The following is a 21,477-nucleotide window of genomic DNA, read 5'->3' on the forward strand; positions in this document are numbered from 1 at the left end:
TGGGGTGGGTTGTGAAAGGTGGCTCTGAGCAATGGTGGAGACCACCAGCACAGCCAATCCTGCACCCAAGGCTCTCTACCCTTTGCCACAACTAGTTGGGCTGCAAGTCCGTGGCTGCAGGGCTGCAGTTCTCAGAACTGCAAATATTATGTTCTCCCGATCTGACACTGCTACTATTTGCTTCTAGCACTGGGAATGTCAGGGTGGGGTGAGCTCTGGGAGGGTAGGGAGGGGTCGGCTAAGCTCTGTGCCTATGTCTTCCACCCTCTGCTTGGCAGTGAGGGCTTAAACCTCCATTTTCATCCTTCTTTCCTCAGTCTTTGATCCGAGGTCTCTGCCATGAGGGTTGGGTTCAGCTGTGTTATATGCTGATCCCTCAGGTGGGACTGTGGGCATAAAGGGAGCACTAGCAGTCCAAATTCTTCCCTCTCCTGTGACTGTGGTATCTCTGGGATGCAGGGAGCTCCGAGCTCTGATGTGTGTCCTGCGGCCTGTGCAGCCCGCGTCTCCACACTTCCCTCTACTCTCCTCCCCCCGCTTGCCCAACTTGCTCACCTTTAAATGATTTCAGTTGCGCATCTCTTAATCTTGCTTGTCTGCTGTGCAGGGTTCTTTGTGGAATTATAGTTGAATTTGTTGTAAATTCCAGGAGAGAGTTCAAGAGGCTCACCTCACACTGCCATTTCCATGGCATAATTTTACATCTGTTTCTGGTTCTTGATGCTTTTCCTTGGTTTCAGAGAGACAGAGACATCTTGTTTCCACTACTTTAAATTCAGAAGTTAGTGAATATTTTCAAAGGCTCATCTTACATACATTGGAATTTGCCTTGTTATGGGTCTGCCACTCTTATAGAATGGAGAGAGGAAATGAAGTTTTCTTACTTGAAGGCAAGTTTTCTTGTAGCTCAGATCTGCTGTCCGATGTGAAACAGCCTCACTTTCTGTTGGTTGTGTCTCTACCTGACACCTTCTGTGAAGGAAGCCTTTCGAGGGCTTTAAAAGGAATTTCCCTGAAGTATGCTGGCATGAATGTTCCAGGTGAGGCTACACTATTTCTTGTCACACAAGCCCCAGCCTGTTGCTTTTGGGATTCCCTTGTCCAGAAGGCAGATCATCTCAGGGTTACTGGCAAGACAGTTTAATTATTAGCTACTGGGTGGAGTCCATCTGCCCTGTGGAAATTTACCTTGGCTTTGCCACAGGGTCTGAGGTAGCACCCCTCATCAAACACAGTGTTTCTGCAGCAAAAGATAGGAATGTTCACCCACTAAGTGAATCAGTAAATGCCCTCACGTTAGTTCAGGTCTGTTTCTTTTCTTTATGGGAACTGACTCTCAACTTGCCCCCAGCCCACCCCCATTCCGTGGGATTTTTGTGAATTTGTCAGTCCTGTGATCTGAGCCCCTAGTGGAGAAATGTGTGTGTGACAAAGGCTGGCCAGCATGCCCCAGGGATTGGTCTACACTGGTCATATTCCCCCAGGGGCTGACATGCAGGCTGAGAGCACTCACCTTGCTTTTGAGATTAAAACCTCTAAGGATCTGTTAAGTCTAACACATCAGATGCCATTTTTTCCCATGAGACAGAGCCTGCCAGAGACTGAAACAAGTGGCAGCAGAGCTACAGGTTTCAGGCCAGCCTGCCTGAGGCTGAACCACACACGTCTGCACCCTTCAGTTACAGGAGCTAATAAATACCTTTTTCCTAAGCTCACTTGAATTGGGTTTCTGTCAGAATCCTGAATAAAGTTGCTGTTTCTCCACTTTCTCCATTCTTTGTGAGTCTTCCTCAAGAAACACAAGCATTTAACTCATCCTACCAAGCGAATTATATATTAGCTCCTCTGTTGTAATAATATTTTAACTTGCAATATAGTCAAGCTATAGTTCTTGTTCTATCGACTTTAAACAGATCATGAATCCCCTCTGTGTACAATGAGAATATTATTGCCCCTTATCTTTGCTTCAGTCTCATTTCCCTGAAACCTCCACCATCCAATCTAACAGCTGTATCTTTTACATTATGAAGTACTGGATAGATAATACACAGAGACTTCAGTGCTTTGCCTACATATTGTAACATTGCACATGAAATAGCATCAGGTTACCACCACCATGTAATATTATTGTCTGAAGAATCACAGCCAAGCAATGTGTGAAGATTACATTTCCTCCCCTACAGGTCTGTTATGATCTCAGTACCCACTTAAACGAGACTATTCCTAATATCAGTCAAATGGATTTCCTTTTTTCAGTCTATTTTTCAGGATCATGCAACATTATATGGAGTCTTGCTTGACATTAGGACCGTGATATCTGGTGTGGCTTTTGTTTTTTCCCAGAGCCAATGATTGCCTTTCTTTCCTTTTTCTTAAGGAAAGACAAACCTTTGTCTTCACTGTGTGGGTAGTAAAATCCTCCAACTTCAAACTAACTCACTTAATTTAACCCATTCCATTCTTCCTGAAGATCTTCTTGGCTGACTCCTGGATTCCTAGCCTACCATAAATTGGTCTGGTTGTTGCAGAGTGCCATCCTAAACACCACTTTCCTGGGTTACACCACTGTTTGTTGAAGCCTTTCCTGCTGCCTTCTTCCTTTTCCTTCCAGATTTTGCTGACTCTAATCCTTCAGGATCCTAATAAAGGAGAAGTGGGAGGTAATGGAAGTGAGCTGCATATACAAAATATCAGCATTTGGCCTGATGTTTTCGTTACTGTTTAATAGATGTCTGGATTCAATGTAATTTTATAATAACCTCATAACTTGGATGAGACTGCTCTGTATTCTGTCATCCTAATGCTAGCTTAATTGTTCTTTATTAGGAGACATTTACATTTGTTGGAAGCTTTTAGAATGATCTCATCTTTAATTTTCAAATTTCATAAGCATATTTCTGGATGTCTTCATTTTTCCTCTTGTCGTTGTGGTTTTTGCCAACTCAGCCTGTCCAACATTCAGTGAGCTATTCCAAGCTGAACATTCATACCTTTTCTTAGTTTATAAAGATTCTTAATAATTTCTTTGCTACATCCCTCACAATTTCCCTGATAAATTTTCTGGAACATTAGATGTTGGACCTTCTAAACTTCCATGTCCCTTTTTATCTCTCATTTCTGTCTTTAATTTATGTACTTGATGACTTCCCTTCATTTTTTTCAAACTTTCTATCAAATTTTTTACAGCAATATATTTTCGTTCTGAGTTCTTATTTAAATGAACCTCTTTGGTAGCTTCCCGTATTTGTTTTAAAAATGCAACATCTCTTCAAATCTCAGACTAACATAAATTTTTAGTTTTCATTCTGGGGTTAGTTCTGGCTCTTGGTCCTTATTATGCCGATAGTTTTCTTCACTTGTGATGATCCTTCGCTGTCTGTTCACATTTAAGAATGATATGGCTTCATTATCCTAGGTAGATGACAGGGGTTCTTTGGATATTCTCACTGTAGACATATTTTCCCAAATGGCAAGACTTACTGGGATCTCTGTATGCATGGGAAGGGTTGGTGAATCAGCGAGTCTCCAAATTCCAAAAAGGTTTTACCCGAGGCTGCCAGCTCTCACTCTAGCTGTCCCAGTTTTCCTAAGTTCCTTCCATTTTTTTCATAGTTTAAAATTTTAAAATTATATTAATACATTCTTATTTAAAACTTCAAATATTACTGATAACACTAAATCTCCTCTTGATCAGAATAGCCAATCACAGCCCAGAAGAAACACTTTTATCAGTTCATGTGTCTGTTTAGAACTTTTTTTAAAGCATTTACATACTAATGTATCAGAAATATATTTTAAATATGTAATACTATATGTATTCTGTTAAATTTGCATTTTCAATAATCTTTTTGTCGAATCCATATCAATACTTCATTCTTTTAAAATGTTGCTAGTATTTCTAGTCATGCTTCTATTGCTGTACATTGACTGTTTTCGTTTCATGTCCTAACCATACTGCCCTCCAGAGGGGCTATTGTGAATATTTTAAAAACTTCATTGCCTCCAAAGTGGCAGTGATGAGTATCCTTTTCTCCACACCACTGCCAATTTTTGCCATGTTATTTAAATTTGCATCTCTTAATATGAGCAAGGTTAAGCAGGGACTCTGTTTACTGGCCATATGTATTCTTCTCTCATTTGCCCATCCTTATCCTTTTGTCCATTTTTACACTTGTTTAATTGTCCTTTACTTACTGATTTAAAGGTATTATATCTCTCCCTTTGTATATTACAAATGTTTTCTTCCTTTCTGTTGCTTATCTTTTTTTTAAAAGCATGCTAACTTTTGATAGCTTCATTAATCTTTTCCTTTATGGTTTTCATTTTTGTCTATTTTAGAAGATAGTCCAGCACCAAAGTCATAAACATATCCTACTATGTTGTCTTTATTAATTTGCTTTTACATTTTGAATTTTATTCTACTGGAGTCATTTTTGTGAATGGTGTGAAGGATCTCATTCAGTTTACTTACAGAAGAGGGTGGAGTGGGGAAGCTGCGGGCAGGGGGTGCTAACATAACTTTCATGTGGAAGTGCATTTAGCAGTCCTGTCATTGTGTCTCCTTAGTACATCCAGCCTCTACACAAGCCACGTCGAATGCTGAGCCGCTCTAGGGATCCTTTGGGCAAATGGGCTCCCATGGCTGAATTCCCTATCATGCAAACATTTCAAGTAGAAGCTTCTTGTGCTACATTTCACGAACACTCTTCCCCCTTTTGTCTTTTCACAAAATTTAACTCTCTCATCCCCTGATGACCCTCTTTTCAGCTCTTTTTGCTTGGTATCTTTTACATGTTTACTGGGCTTTGAAGGGAAGATACACTTGTGCGCTGTTTGTTAACTGCAAAAGAACATCTCAGTTTTCCCAATGAAAATTCTGATGTTGAAAAGTTGCCTTTGAGAAACATTGTACAAATCCATACTCCCTCACATCAGTGCATTGAAGTATCTCCTTTCCTATGCTTTTGCAATGTAGATTTTAAAAAATCAGTCTGGTAAGGAAAAATGGATAGTTCATTGGTTTAACTTGTATTTATTCTGATCCTAGTGAATTCAGTACTTACATTCGTCAGTCACCTGTTGCCTCTCATACCTTTGCCCATGGCGGGGGGAGGAGTGTCATTTTGTATGAGATTTGTAGGAGTACTTCTATGGTAAAGATATGAATTTCACAGGTTACATATGTTGTAACGATTTCCTCCAATTCTGATGTCTAAAAACCTTGGTTGTACCTTCTTTGAGTATATAAAAGATTAATAAAGTTCTTACACAATCAAACCTAGAATCTTTGTGTGTGTGGCTTCTGGAGCTCATGTCATGTTTAGGAAGACTGTTCTCACTCCATGATTATAAAGTATGTTATAGTATCTCTAATCACTCCATTTCATATTTGGATAAAAGAATGAGGGGACTGTTTTTGTATACAGTGTCAATTTTACCAATACTGTTAAGCCACTGGCATGAAAGACCACCTTTATTATCTATTTTCTTTATGTATATATCTTTATGAATGTATATGTGTATGTTCACATGAACACAATCTTTTGAGCCTTAAATTGTTAGGATTTTGTTATGTCCAGGGAATCTGTAGATTAATTTGGGGCCTCCTAACATCTGTAAAATACTGAGTCTTCCCCTATAGAGAGATGTTTCAAGTCTTCCTTTCATCCTTCATTAAACTTTCATTTTCTTTGTACCTGTATTCACATGTGAATTGGTTACTGCATTGATTGCATACTGAAAGTCTTCAGGAGTCAGGAAATAATATAAACTGTCAAACAAGTCAGATGTGTGGAAACAGGGAGTGGTTTGAATTGTGAAGAACTGGAAAACACAGGCCCACCTAAAGGTACGCATATTCATTTTAAACTTTATGCATACCAAGCCAAATCTGTTTGTAGGCAGCCAGTTTATGAGTACTTACAATTTTGGTTTCTTTTCCCTTTTAGTTTTAGAACTACTGCTTAGAAGTTTAATAGCTTTTTCTATTTTTAATGAAACAGGTTTAATACAATTCACCCACCTGGAATTAGGAGCAGGGGTCAAACTTACAATTTATTTTCTAGTCTTCTTTGGCTATTGATCTTTTCAAATGTTCTTTTTTTTTTTTAACATCTGTTTTGTCCTTGTTTAAATGTAAATGAGGAATACATCTCAGCAAATTCTACTCATTACAGCAATTTTTAAAATCTGGCTTCTTAGAACTGTTGAATATCTAATAAAGCTACTTTTTCTTACCAACAAAGTCATGTCTCTATATTTTCATGCTGAAATAGAAGCCAGCATCTTACTCTGTATTATCATGGACTAGAACATCAGGCGTACTGTATCAGGTACCCTTGCCACCCACCTTTAGTTCATTGACTACTGTTCCTAATGAGAAACCTTGACAACCTCTTTAGTCTGGAGCTGCTGCTTTTGTTGTCTCAGCTGATCACTGTTGAGATGATCCGGTCTTCCCTGTATACCACAGTATCTTTTTATTTTGCATTAATGTTTATTGAGTGATTACTTTATGCGAGGCACTCTGCTGAGCAATTTACATGCATTAGCTCATTTAATGCTCCATTAACTTTCGAGGTAGTACCAATATTACCCTCATAATATAAATAAAACTGAAGCTTACAAAAGACAAAATGTTTCCCCAAAATTAGAGGGCTAAAAATGGAAGAGCAAAGATTAGACCCCAGATCTATTTGATGCTGGAATATGAGTTCTTAATTCTGGGTAAATATTCAAAGAATGAGCTGGATGTTGACAGGCAATAGGTAGACTGGAACACGGTATTGGGAGGAAGGTCTTTTAGACTATTTTGAGGAATGTGTGCTTCATCCTAAGAACTATGGAATGCCACTGAGGGGTTTTAATGAGTGAGGAGTGATATGATCAAACTTTTAAAATACAAGTGTGTCTGCAACATGGACAACTGACATAAGAAGCAGTAAATATAGGGAAACCAGTTAGAAAGCTATTTCCATAGTCCATGCCAAGTAGATTATTGTGTATTGGACAGAGATGATGGGATGGAAATGATTAAAGGAGTGAAATTCAAGGCATATTTAAGAGATAAAACCTACAGGTCTTGGCAGTTGACTGGACATGGTGGGTGAGGGAGAGGAAAGACTCAAGAATGACTCCATAGTATGAATTCTCTCGTGATGCGCCAGGTGTGCACGCTGCCTGAAAGATTTCCTGCAGTCCTTACATTCATAGGGTCTCTCTCCAGTATGAATTCTTTGATGCAGAGTAAGAGATCCGCTATAGCTAAAGGCTTTCCCACAGATGTTACATTCATAAGGTTTCTCTCCAGTATGGATTCGCTGATGCTGAGCGAGGCCTGCATTCTGGCTGAATGTTTTCCTACATTCCTTACACATATAAGGTTTTTCTCCAGTATGACTTCGCTGATGTTGTGCAAGTGATGAACTATTGCTAAAGGCCTTCCCACATTCAATACATTCATAAGGTTTCTCTCCAGTATGGACCCTCTGATGTTGATCAAGGTATGCAATCTGGCTGAAGGCTTTCCTACATACTTTACATTCATAAGGTTTCTCTCCTGTATGAACTCTCTGGTGTTGAGCAAGGTGTGCATACTGGCTGAAAGCTTTCCTACACTCCTTACATTCATAGGGTCTCTCTCCTGTATGAATTCTCTGATGTACAATTAGGTAACCACGATGGCTAAAGGCTTTCCCACACACATTACATACATAAGGTTTCTCTCCTGTATGAATTCTTTGATGCTGAGCAAGAAATGAACCATTGCTAAAGGCCTTTCCACATTCAATACATTCAAATGGTCTCTCTCCAGTATGGACTCGCTGATGTTGAGTCAGGTGTGCAATCTGGCTGAAGGCTTTTTTACATTCTTTACACTGATAAGGTTTCTCTCCAGTATGAACTCTCTGATGCTGAGCGAGGTGTGCATTCTGGCTGAAGGCTTTCCTACACTCCTTACATTCGTAGGGTTTCTCCCCAGTATGTATTCTCTTATGTTGAGCAAGGTTTGCACTCTGGCTGAAGGTTTTCCCACATTCAACACATGCATAGGGTTTTTCCCCAGTATGAATTCTCTGGTGAAGAGTAAGAGATGAACTCTGGTTGAAGACTTTCTCACATTCATTACATTTCAAAAGTTTCTTTTCTACATAGACTTTCTTACGTTTCATTTCAACAGATTTTTTTCGGTAACTTCTCTTTTGTGGCTCATGCTTATGTGCTCTTTCTTTGGTGGAAAAACTCTGTTTTATAGCAAATATTGCATCCTGATGGAAAGTTTGCCAAGATTTATTATATTCATTAGTTTGATCTTCAGTGAGTATTTCTTTACGAGTAATGATCAGTTGATTAGAATGTACCTCCTGACTTCCCAACTGGTTCTTAAACCAGTCCCCACTTTTACAATCTTCTCTCAAACGGGGGCAGTCAAAGCTATGACTAAGATGGCTTCTTCCCAATGTCATTACTTTGGATGATTCTTCATAAATAACTTGCTTTGATGAAAATTCACTGTTTTTAAATGCATACTTCCAATCTAAAATATATTAAGGAAAAAAAGTCTTTTGTGTTTATGCAGAATAGAAAAACTTTTAAAACAAGTATCAGTGAATAAAATACATAAGTTTGAGGATTTAACAGCTGTTAAAGCTGTCTAAAAAGTATAAGATGATAAAGAATAAGAACTTAAGAAAGTTGATTAGGAATATAAATTATCATACATAACAAGGTAAATACCAGAATAATTAAAAATTGAAGAGGTTATCTAAAAATCACAATCATCATTTTATATCTATAGCAATACAACAGTTTCCAAACACCCTTCCTCTATTGCCTCTAGTTATCCTGCATTCAGGATAAGTTCATTACCTTTAGAAAAACCAATTACATAAGGTCAATCAGTTGCCGTTAGGCTGTACATGAAACTGTATGGTTAAACTTTTGCAGTTTGGAAAAGGTCTTCCTGAATATCATTTTCTATGAGATATATTCCAACCAAATGTAAATTTTCAGTGGATCCCTAAAACTAAGATGCCTTCATTGAAAAGTAATTTTGTATCAAATTGTTTAATTTTTTTAACCTGCCACAACCCTTACCTTACATTTTTGCATACTACCAGCAAACAATTGGAAAATGGAATTTTTCAAAATTGTACTTATAATAGCACACAAACATAAAAGATTCAGGAAAATAATTTTGTTAGATATAAAAGATCACTATACTGGATACTACAGAATACTGCTAAGAGAAATTAAAGAAGACTATAATAAATGCTAAATAAACCATACTCATGAACTGGAAAACTCAATGTTAGGATGTGAGTTCTCTCCAAATTGATGTATAGATTCATCATAACCCCAATCAAAATCCCAGCAGGCTTTTTGGGTAGAAATTCTCAACTTCATTCTATGATCTAAAATAGTCAAAGTGATTTATTTTACAAATTGAACTATCTGATGTGAAATTTTCTATAAAGCTACAGATATCAAGATGACAGTATACTGCTGGTGAAAGGATACACATATAGATCAATGGAGCAGAATAGAGTTCAGAACTAGACCCATGCATTTATGGTCAACTGATTTTCAACAAAGCTATCAACAAGACAACATAACAGGGAAAGGAAGTCTTTTCAACAAAGGGTACTGGAGCAACTGACTATCCAAATGGGGGAAAAAAAAAAGAACCTCAACCTTTACCTCACATAAAACACAAAAATTATCTCAATAGATAATATACCAAAATGTGAAAGCTAAAACTATAAAATTCCTAGGAAAAAACATAGAAGAAAAGCTTTGTGACCTGACGGTAGCAAGAATTTCTTAGATATAGCAGAAAAAGCACCAACCAAGAGAAATTAATAAACTAGACTTTACAAAAATTGAATTGGAACTGGGAGTGGAGAAGGGTGGACTGCAGAGGCACAAACAATCTTTTGAGATGATAGAAACATTGTATGTCTTGATTGTAGTAATGGTTTCATGGGTGTATACAGCTGTCAAAACTCATTGCATAATTTATATAGATGCAATTTACTGCATGTAAATAAATAATTCCTTAATAAAGTTAAGAAAAAATTATAGATAGAAATAAGAAATGTAAGTAAAGACACACTTTAATAACATAAAAGAATAAACTCATGATATGTAACAAGCTCTTTACCCTGAAAATAGAGACTGTATCTTGGAACCTATGGAACGTTTACAAAAACTAACTATATATTAGACAACACAAAATCCTCAAACTGTTAGAAAGTAGAATTAGTACTAATTACTATCAGATCAAATATGATAAAACAATTTGGTCAATATGCAGTAAAACCAGAAAACTTTCTTTTAAACAACTCTTGTGTAAAAGGGAAATTTTTAAGAAGGACGTTATCTAGGAAACAGCAATAATGAAAACACTAAACATCAGAATCTATGGAAGACGGCTGAAGCTATATTCAGAGGAAAATTCATAGCCCTAAATAATTAGTGAATAAGAGAATGAAATGAATAGATTATGCTTTCATTTCAGCAAGATGGTAAACAAAATAAACCTAAGAAAAATAGAAGGATAAATTAGTAAAGAGAAAAGCAGAAACTAGACAATTAGAAAAGAGAAGAATGATAACACTCATAGATAAATCCATAAGCTGGATTTTAAAAATAAAAAAAAATGATGAAAGAGTAGCAACCTAATAATTTTTTAAAAAAGAATAGCTATATGAAATAAGAAATTAAAATTGGAAACTACTATAGATGTAAAAGAAATAAAAATAATTATAAGAGATTATTTTGCTCAGATTCATGGAAATAAATCTGATAACCTAAATGAAAAGGATAATTATCTAGAAAAACGAAAATTTATAAAATTTAACCAAAATAGAACCTGTAGAAGCCATTTACCAGAAAAGACATTGAGAAACTTGTCAAAGGTCACTTCATTACAAAGTCCCCAGTACCAGGCTTTCTCTCTCAGACTCTTAGTGATCTCATTCATTCATATTAACATCTCTAAATCACACTTTTTTTCTGAGCCTCTGTCTACCCCCAATGGCATTTCTTCACTTGGAAATATCCCCATCCCATAAAAATGAGTCTGTTATGTCCCAAGCCAAATTCTTCAACTTTTCTCCTCCCAACCTTTTCTTGTGACTTGTTTCACCTTCCAGTTACCCAGACTTGAAAGTACAACTGAAAATGGTTTCTTTTTTCTTTGATGGTTTATACACCTCTGAATAATCCCAAGAATTTAACAGAATGATTTTCTCAAAGTTGAAAATTGAAGTGCATCTTGGTAAAATAATGAATAAATAATCTTTCAATCTAAAAGGAATGAGTGACTGAAAAGGAAAAAAATAGACATTGTCGTCTCCGGATATTTTTTTTAATGTGATGGAGCAACTTGTGCCAAACTAAATATCAAAGACAAGGAGACACTGTGCCATTTGGACCCAGAGAATAGGAAAAGGTTTTCAGAGAAGACTGTAATGTGTGAAAGAATATATACAAGGAGAAGAAGTTGGGGAGCTCATGCTAAAGATGCCTCAAATGTTTCCTCCCAGGCCTAGAGCCTTTAAGAAAAGCTACCCAGCAAACATCAATTATGAGCTGGAACCATTTAGAATGGCTGAGTTTTTCCTTGCAATGGCCTCCACCCCCTAGTTCTCTCTCACTCACCAGAGTATGTGCCTCTTGTCCCCTCCTTCACCACCCAGGGCTCTTTTCCTTGTTCCAGTAATGAGATGACATCTGGCTTAGAAACTGAAACTCCTGCTTAAAAGAAACAAGGGAATTAGCCAGGCCCATGAATCAGATCAAGTTCCTTAGTTATCAGGAAGTTGGGGGCATAACAGATGGGAGTTGAGGAAGGAGGTGAAGTATGCAGAAGAATGAGGAGGAAGAAGTTGCGGGAATAGTCTAATGAAGCTGCCAATTCTACAAAAGTCAACCTATTTGGGGGGGCACAAAAAAGAAACTTAGTGAAGTACCTCAGCGGCTTCCCAAACACTACATTGGAAAGCAGCCCTATATGCAGAGTCAGAGCTACAGGGAGACCCCCTTACCCAGCGAGACCAGGCTCCGGTAGTTCTCCAGCATCACATCTCTGTACAGTCCCCTCTGAGCAGAGTTCAGCTGCTCCCACTCCTCCTGGGAGAAATCCACGGCCACGTCCCTAAATGTCACCAAATCCTGAAAGGACATAAACATAGTCTTGTTCATAGTTTGAAGAGTTAAATCGCCTATACTTTTGGAGAGAAATACTTCATGTAGTGAAATTTTCTGGCAGTATCTTAGGTTCTGAGCAATACATGTCAAGTAATTGCTAGATGACTTCTGTGATTAGTTCTGATGTCACCATGGAAAGTGGACAACTTCTGAGAAAGTCTCTAATGATGGAGAAAAATGGGCACTCCCAACACTGTAAACCATCAAGTGTAAAATAATACACAATTCATACTAAATATAAAGCATTTCTCAATATGGAAAACCAGGATAGATGAAGGCATGAAGAAAGGCTTCGAGGGGCAGGAACATGTTAAACCTTAGAAAACGTATTTGGTCTAAACCAGCATCTTCCAAGCTCTACAGTGCAAGTCTTCCAGATATATATAAATGCTTATAATATTGATTCTCTAAAATTAAATATATATGTACTAAAAACAATAAACAAATTTTATAATGATTTTGCAAAAATACAACTTAAACAAATGTATGCCATAACAGAAGAGTCGGGGGCAACCAAGGATTACCTAACATCTCTTGACAACCCCACTAAGTTTCAAAGACAGGTGGTGACCTATTATGAGAAAAAATAATAGTAATTTTAAGCATTATTGATTAAGTGAACATTTCCAATGTGATAATAAAGTACATCAAAAAATACGTACAGCTCATCACTGCAGGAACATACCCAACTGTGCATGTCTGATGAGCGAGAATGTTTTTAAATGTTACAGTACAGCTCTCATACTCCTCCTGTATGTTGAACTCAGGATCTTTATAACATGGAACAAGACCTAGTCTACTCCCTGAAAACTCAAAATGGCTATTCTTCCTAATGAGGTACATCTGCTCCAGCCTTACCAAGACTGCTGTGTGGTTTGGCATGTCACAGAGCAATGCCCACTCTTACGCTGGGCTGACACACAGATGGCACTCAGCGGTACACACCTGAACAGCTGAACTGACCTGTCAGATGTTGAAAAAGCGCCATACAGGTTGGTAAACAGCTACTACACTGAGCCCGGATAGTGACCCTCCCAGATCTCCCCAGTCCAGCAACTGAAGGGGGTGCCCAGCACGCAATAGCCCCCAGGGTTCCAGCTGCAGTGAGTTCTGGCGTGTTCCCTGGCCTTCATGGGCAATGCGAACATTACTCCTGTTCTTACTGTCACTCTCTGCAGAGTAATGCTTCTACTGAAGACGGAGCATGTCAATGATTTTATGCAAAAACGTTTTCATGGAAAAAATGAGTCAATACATGAATCGGTAGTGCCTCAGTAATGGACTAAAATGTTAGGTAGGTGTCAGGGAAGCACAAGTGTGACTCCAGGGAACACCAGTGACACGCATCAGCTTCCATCTTACATGCTTCCACCTCTGAAACACTCCTTACTACAGACAAGTCGGGACATGAGTAAAGGCTGCAGGAAGGAAGGGGACACAAGTCGGGCCTGAAGGGGACTGTTGTGCTGGACGGGGTGGGCATGTAAATCAACGCTATTCAGACTCAGGCTTTCGATACAAACGCTTTAAAACTGCAAAAAAAAAAAAAGAAAAAAAAAGTGTTCCACACACATCATTTCTTCCATAGACAGAGGTGGGGCAGGTTTTGCTAGATAAAGTCCTTAGAAGATATTTTTTAGCTGTATACACAAACTGATGGATTCCAGGTTTCAACTGTCTGACATTTTTCTCTCAGCCAATGAGACTTGAATACCTTTCAAATATTTTTATATTTATTTTGATTTGATAAAACAGAAATTTCATACAATTTTGTCATCATTAAGGAAACTTTGAAAATAACATTCAGTATTTCTACCCTCAGTGAATTCTTTTCCCTTTTTAAGTTAAAGAATTGGAAGTCCTCCACTCTCCCCACACCAAACCCACCATGCACAGTACCTCCTAGAAGCAGTCAAAATTTAGTTAGTATATAATTGTTCAAATGTTTCCTTATACAGACATGTCTATGATTATCTGTACATATTCATTTACTTTTAACATCATTTTGATTCAATGAATAATATTACATGGTATAAATGTCATATCTTATTTACTAACCCCTTGCTTATTTTCAGTTATATGAATCTCAATTTTTTTCTCTATGATGCTGCAAAGGTCTCTCATTATTAAATTTCTAGATGTTTTTCTCCCCGTTGAGGCTAGAATTTCCTAGACTTAACCTCAGAAAAAATTTAAATTACACTATTTTGACCCAGCAAGAATAGGAGCTAATGAAAAATAATTCATGCAGGGAACAAAGTGTTGACCTACATGAAAAGGTATACTAATAGGGGTTCTTCAGGTAGAAGAAAAATGGAAGGAAATGGAAGCATAGAAACACAAGAAGAAATTAAGAGCCCCAAAACAGTAACTATAAAGCATATATAATGTCAACTAATAATAGTATCTTGGAGTTAAACCACTATAAAGGGTCTTAACTTGTTCAGGAAGTGGAAAGAAAACTCATTATAGGGGGAAGATTACAGAAGGAAGAAAGATTACATAACGAGTAATAGATACATATTAGACTAGAGTGGCCACTAAAAGAATAACAAAAATAACGTATAGTTAACAAGATAAGAGGAAAACAATACCCGATTTATCCAAAAGACGGCCAAAAAGGAGAAATAAAGGAACAAAGAACAGATGGGATAATAGAAAAAAAACTGCAACATGGTAGACTTAAACACAAATATACCAGTAATTACATTAAAGGAAAATGTACTAAACACTAAATAAAAGACCAAGATTATCAGACTGGATTTTCAAAAATCAACCAAGGTTTGGGAGTAGCCATGGGATTGTGAGAGGCACACAGAGCCACTCGAACGCCCAGCTGTGAGCACAGGGTGAACAACACACACACCAAGAACCAACCAGCTATATGCTGTTTACATGAGGGTACTTTACATATAAAATCTTTAGAGGCAAAGGTTCTCAAAAAGTGTGCATTCAAGTCATTCCAGGAGTGTAAAACATGATTTCCTGGGCCCCACCACCAGAGACTGTGATTCCGAAGGTCTGGGGTGGGTCACGGAAACAGCATTTGGGCTGATGGGCTCTGTCACCATCATCCCCTCTGCTTTCTCCTTCTTCCATTAAGAACTCAGTGGCAGGAGAGGGAAGGAGAGGCTCTGGCCTTCCTGGAACTCATTCCTGGGTTCACTCATATACTAATTTGGCAAATATACCACTGAATGCCTTCCACTACACTGTTCTAAGAATTGAGACTACAAAGGTAGATAAAATACAGTCCCTCCCCTTGTGGAGTTAATATTTTAACAGAGGAGAAAGGCATTAAACGTAAGTTCGTAAAATAGTGTTAAATACTATGACAAAAAACAAGGTAAGGTGATTGCGAGTGACGGGGGTGTTTATTTTAGATAAGATGATCACGATAAACCTAAATAAAGAGGTAACGTTTGAACAACAATCTCAACAAAGTAGGAGAGCAAGCCACACTGACATCTGGGGCAGAGGATTATAGAAGAAGGAGGAACAAATGCAAAGGTTCACAGACAGGAAAGAGCTTGGCAAGTTGGAGGAACAGCAAGGTGACCAGTGTGACTGGAACAGAGAGATGTAAACTCTTGAAGAAAATGAGGTCTGGGGTATAGCCAGGAGCTGGATCACGAAGTGCCTTATAGGCTGTGATAAGGACACTGGATTTCCTTCCAAGTAAAGTGGGAAGCCAATGAAGGTTCTAGCAAAGAAATGAAATGATGTGCTCCATCACGGTGGGCACATTGCTCCACAGTGCCCTTCGTCATTTTCTACCACCCTCTTCAAACCATCACTTACCATCATCTATGCTACTGACCCTCAACATATATTACAACTTCTACAACTGACACAGGCACTAACTAGTGACGTGGATATGTCACTTTCCTTCCTTTGCCTCTTTTTCCTCATCTGTAAAATGAGAGATTTGAAAAAGATCACCCACAATTTACTTCATGGCTTTATCATTTTATTAGCCTAGATCTGTGTTGTCCAAATACACTAGTTACTAACCATGTGGCTATTTAAATTTAGATCAATTAACATTAAAAATTCAGTTCCTCAGTCACACTAGTACATACAGGTGCTCCATTGCTATGTGTGGACAGTGGCTACTGTATGAACAGTGCAGATATAGAATATTTCGGTCATCAGTCATCACAGCAAGTTCTGGGCAGTGCTGCTCTAGTTGATTTCTGCTTCTGGCTCATCTTCCCCTTTGCAACCATTCTTTGTTTTCCTCCAGCTGTCTGTATAGTTTTATTTTTTATATTTAACCTACAGAATGTATTTAACCTTAATGTGTAAGGAAGAAATTATTTTCTAAATGAATCCATCCCTTCTCCACTAATTTAAAATAACATCATGATATTATCATATATAATAAACTAGTAGATACTACATTCCATGAAGACAAAGACAGAGTCCATTTTTATTTACCACAGTATTGCCAGCACTTAGTAAAGAGTAACTCTTTAGTAACCATTATGTTTAATGAATATGTATTTTCCATTCTTATTTATACTTGTATTTGCTTCTCTGGACATTATATGCTGATCTTTTCATTTGTTTCTTCTCGTTCCCATTCCACACGATTTACTGTTTTTGTTGTTGTAGATGTATGTAGCCATTTTTAGTGTGGATTCAAATACTCCCTCCTATTATTCTTTATCAAATAATTTCCTGCTATTTTTCCTCGTTAATTCCACTAATCTTAACTGGATGACCTAGAATATACTAGCTGTAGCCCACTGCTTACTCAAGATGTTCCTAAAACAGGACCTCATTACTCCCACAGAATCCTGCTCTTCAAAGCCCACAGCATGCCTGAAAAAATTCCTAACCTAGCTGACCCACGGTTTACTACTCAAGACCCAAAACATCCCACGGCTCAAAATCACCTTGAGCAGGAGACCTTGTTGTGTATTATGACTAAGGTACCCAACAGCCCTCACTCACCTTGCCTCCCTCTTAAACCACATCTGTGGAAAAGCTGTAAGCTAGTGGGCACATCTGAACACACACCTCAACCTCAATGAATCAAGTCCCTACAATGAAGGCTCTCGCATCCCACCACCGAGTGCATTTTTTTTCTCTCTCAGTCTTTATTCTCGGTTCCTTGCTGTTACCCAGATAATCAAGGACTGCATTTTTGCTACTGAGAGCTCCTAACAGGACACCTAACCCATAGGTGATGCTGAATTTTTCCTTGAATGAAGATCAAAATGTTGGCTGAGAAAAAGAGGAACATCCCTGGGCTTTTGGGGACTTCCTTTTCCTGGACTGGAGAACATGAGGACCAGGTCACTAATGAATGGGACTTTGTTAGACTGGGGAGTTTTAGAAGAAAAGCAAAATGTTTATATAAAACCTGAAAAACAAGGCATTCCAGGGGAGAGAAGAAATGCTTCCTTACCTCAGACATGGCTTTAACAAGTTAAGAATTTATGACAGTTCTTCTGTCCTCCTTCAGGCTCCTCTCTGGGAGAAGGGCAGTGTCTGGAGAAAATCCCGCTGGAGAGGGAGAAAGAAGCCCTAAAATGCCAGGCCTGCCCTCAGCTCGAAGCATCACCAGCCTAGAAAGCTTCCTTTCCTTCCCCTTGCCCTTCTGCCCCACCACAGGTGTAGATTGGAGGTGTCACTGAACTGGTCATCCCTGTCTTAATTTACAGTTCGTTCCCCTGTGTACTTTAGATTTAAAGAACGCAATATAAACTTTGTGTAAGTCACTTTCTTGTTTATAATTATAAACAATAACAGTTTTTCCCCTTTGGGATGGTACTACTAAGGATTATTTACCCCCTTCACACATGGAGGCTTTTCCTCAGTGAAATTACCTGAGGTTTCATGGTAATAAGTGATTGAGCCCAAGTGGGATCCAGGTCTGATTTTTAATCTTTCCACCAAATGATAATGTTGAAAGAAAATATGTTCCCACCCTTTGTACAAAAATGATAGATAAGTTACAACGTGAATGCCTCAGAGAAAACATCTTTACAGAGAGTGGGCATCAGAGGGGTCATGTGGTCTGGAGGACGCTGGACCAGAGAGTCAGGACATCCCACTTCTGGTCCTGACTTATGACCAACTGCACCTCTAAACAAATCTCTTTACTTTTATGAGCAATTCCCCCATAAGAGATTGGGGGGGGGCATGCATAAATAGTCATTGAAATCCCTTAATTAAGAGTTATTTCCCACTAAACCTCATTGCCTTGGAAAGTAAAGCAATTATCTCAGAAGCAGCATAACTTAGTGGTAAGAACGACTAGGTTAGGGGATCAAAATGCCTGTGCTTAGACACGCACTAACTCAGTAACCTCCCCGGAGTTAAGGACCACGCCAACGCTCAGTTTCCTGATCCATTAAATGATACCTACTCCCTGTCACTTCTTGGGAGGCCCATGAGATGATCCACATAAAGCACTGAGCACAATGCCTGGACATCCTTTTTGAACAATAAACACCACTCAGCCATTTATTTTCAGAAGTAGCACACTGTAGGGCTCCTCTTCCTTTCCTCACTAGGAGAGGATGGAAAGACCTACAACAGAGATGGCCAAGGTCCAGCAGCCTGGTGTTCTGCCCTCCAGGCCTAAGGCTGGGGCTCCTGTCTGTCTCTTCCTCTCCAGCTCTCCGCCCCCTTCCTTCCTTCCTCCCTCACTTCCCTGCTAAGGCACCCAAACCCTGGAGCACACCGACTCCCCAAGCACCCACAGCCTCCCGCCCACCACAGTCCTTCCTGCTGGCGGCTCCCCCGACAGCCTGTGGACACGCCCCTGCCCTCCCCTCACAGTGGGTCACACAAGGCCACTCTGGATCCACTGTCACACTAACCTTGTCACACTCCCTGACACTGTCACATGCCGTTCTAAGGTCACACAATCTTATGCAGTCTCACAGGACCACACACACAGCCACAGTTGCACACTCATTGTCACAGACATGATCACATACGTTCTCACGTAGTCACACACAGTGACATGGCCACACACCCACGGCCAAACTGTTCACACCAGTTCTCACACTGTCACACACATTTTCAATCACACAGCCTCACGGTGACACGGTCTTACACATGGTGACACCGTCTTACACTGTTACACACGATCTCACATGGTCCCACTTTGTTCACACACACGGTGACACGGTCTCACACAGGTGACAGGCCCCCTCATCACATGCTTGCCCAGGCGCCCTCCCACGCCGGACTCCTCACCGCCTCCTCCTTGCGGGTGGGCACCTCCCTCTACGCTGTCGGTCGGCGGAGGCCGGGAGCCCAGCGCCCCCGAGGGCCGGGGCTGGGACTCGATCTCGGGCCGGACAGGCCGACTCACAAAGGGGCCACCGCGCTCGGGCGGCTGCAGGCACCGACCGCAGTGCCCGCTGGGAAATGGAGTCCGGGGCCGGGCGCGGAGCATCCTGGGACTGTTCGCCGGGAGCGCCTAGGTGGTTCCTGCTGCCTCCCTTTGGAGTGGTCTCCGCAGCGTTACCGAACCCCTCCGACCTTCTGAGTTAGAACCAGGACATGCCCCGCCCTTTCAAGCCGCCGGACCCACCGCTCCCCCATCGAGTCCCTCCCAGGCCTAGGCGGGCCGGCTCCGACTGCGCAGGCGCAGCTTGCTTGGGTCCCCCCGCGGCATCCGAACGCCGTGGATGCATTGGACACGCATGGGGCTGCGATTCGCACGCACAATGAGCGGGCCCGCGCTTCGGAGTGTCTGTTGGGCCTCCAGGTCCAGCGCCGGTAGGATGAAAGGGCGAGGGTAAGCGAGAGGAGGGTTCAGGGAGGATGTACGAGGGTGAGGAGCTCAAGTTGTCCTGGATTTCTTTCTTTCCTTTCTGTCTCTTCTCTCTCCTCCCTGTCTTATTAGCCATTTATTGAGGGCCCGTGTGCCAGGCACTGTTGTAGGCGCTGGGGACACAACTGTAAACACTCAGACAAAAATACCACCCCCTTCTCAACCCTCGCCCCCCATGCAGCTGACATTTCAATGCGGGAGAAATTTAAAAAACGGATACTGATGTATATTCGGAAGTTATACATATTATAAAGAAAAACATAGCAGTTTATAGATCATTCAGTTCTTCGTTCTTTCAACTCCTATTGAACCTATGCCTTTGAAAATATTTTATACACTAATCCTAGTCCTACTTATTATTTCTGTCTCAATTCTTCCAAACTTGGGTTATACGCTTCAATGCGTCAAGGTAATTTGTCCCACCAAAGTCACCAATAACAAAAAGCATTACGGTAATTTTTATATTGAGAAAATAAACAATGCAAATATGTTCACAAAGAACATATCTGAACATATTGAAGCATTGTTTATAATAATAAAGTGTTATACAATTTGGTTACAAGTACGATGATTAAATGACAGTAATTTATTGGTTTGAAAACTATACAACTTATAAAAATAATAACTGATGATTTTCAATGTGAAAATACTTTTGTTTTGAGTAGGAACAAACTTGTTACAATTGTGTTAAGACTTCAATATTGTAAAACTGTTTCTATGTGTAAAAAGTTAAAGGCACACAATCCACAAAAATTGTAGTTGGTTTTGTGTTTGAGGGTTGAAATTCTGATTATCTTCCCCCTTGCTTTTTCAAACTATATAGAAAAACCTTATGTAAATTAAGACATATTAATAAACTGCCAGGTTTTTGTAGCCTTTTTCACATTTCATAAATGTATGAAGGTTGGACATTTTCAGCCTGAAGATTTGTAGTAACATTTTTCGTTTTCAGCCATTATGTCTTAAGCTTCTTTTGTTGTCAGAACCATATAAAGCTTGGTAATAGTCACTAAGTGAATCAAAATTTACTTGCATTTACATAAAAACACATTTATCAATTTCAAATAGGCAATCAGCAAACAGATGTCTGCCCGATATTCTAAATTTAATGTAATAATCTAATTACATAATCTTGAGTAGTAGATATAAAATATGGAATCCTGAAAGACAGGATGCATTTATTTTGCCCTCAGTAGTCACAATGAAAATGGAGTACATTTTTTTCATGGGTTAGTACTGGAGCAAATTTAAATCTGTAATCTATTTTGAGTTAATTTTTATAAGTGTAAGGTCAAAGTTCTCTTAGGGGGAGGGATGTTATAAACATCTAATGGCTCCAGCACTGTTTGTTGAAAAACTATTCTTCATTAAATTACTTTTGTACCTTCGTCAAAAATCAGTTTAGATATCTGACAAGGACTTGTATCCAGAATATGTAAAGAACACTTACAAGTGACTAATAA

General features: G+C 39.3%; 1 protein-coding gene across 1 annotated transcript; it reads right to left on the reverse strand.

Moving 5' to 3' along the window:
• Positions 1-431: 431 nt before the first annotated feature.
• Positions 432-19,988, reverse strand: ZNF583 (zinc finger protein 583). Its single transcript, XM_033127750.1, is given in 6 exon segments — positions 432-7,219; positions 7,221-8,536; positions 11,665-11,760; positions 12,051-12,177; positions 17,630-17,727; positions 19,432-19,988. Coding segments are annotated over 5 exon segments (1,644 nt in total). The 5' UTR covers positions 17,639-17,727; positions 19,432-19,988; the 3' UTR covers positions 432-7,123.
• Between the last annotated feature and the right edge of the window lie 1,489 nt (positions 19,989-21,477).

The sequence above is a fragment of the Rhinolophus ferrumequinum genome, chromosome 15, assembly GCF_004115265.2.
Source record: "Rhinolophus ferrumequinum isolate MPI-CBG mRhiFer1 chromosome 15, mRhiFer1_v1.p, whole genome shotgun sequence".
In the NCBI taxonomy this organism is placed as follows: Eukaryota; Metazoa; Chordata; class Mammalia; order Chiroptera; family Rhinolophidae; genus Rhinolophus; species Rhinolophus ferrumequinum.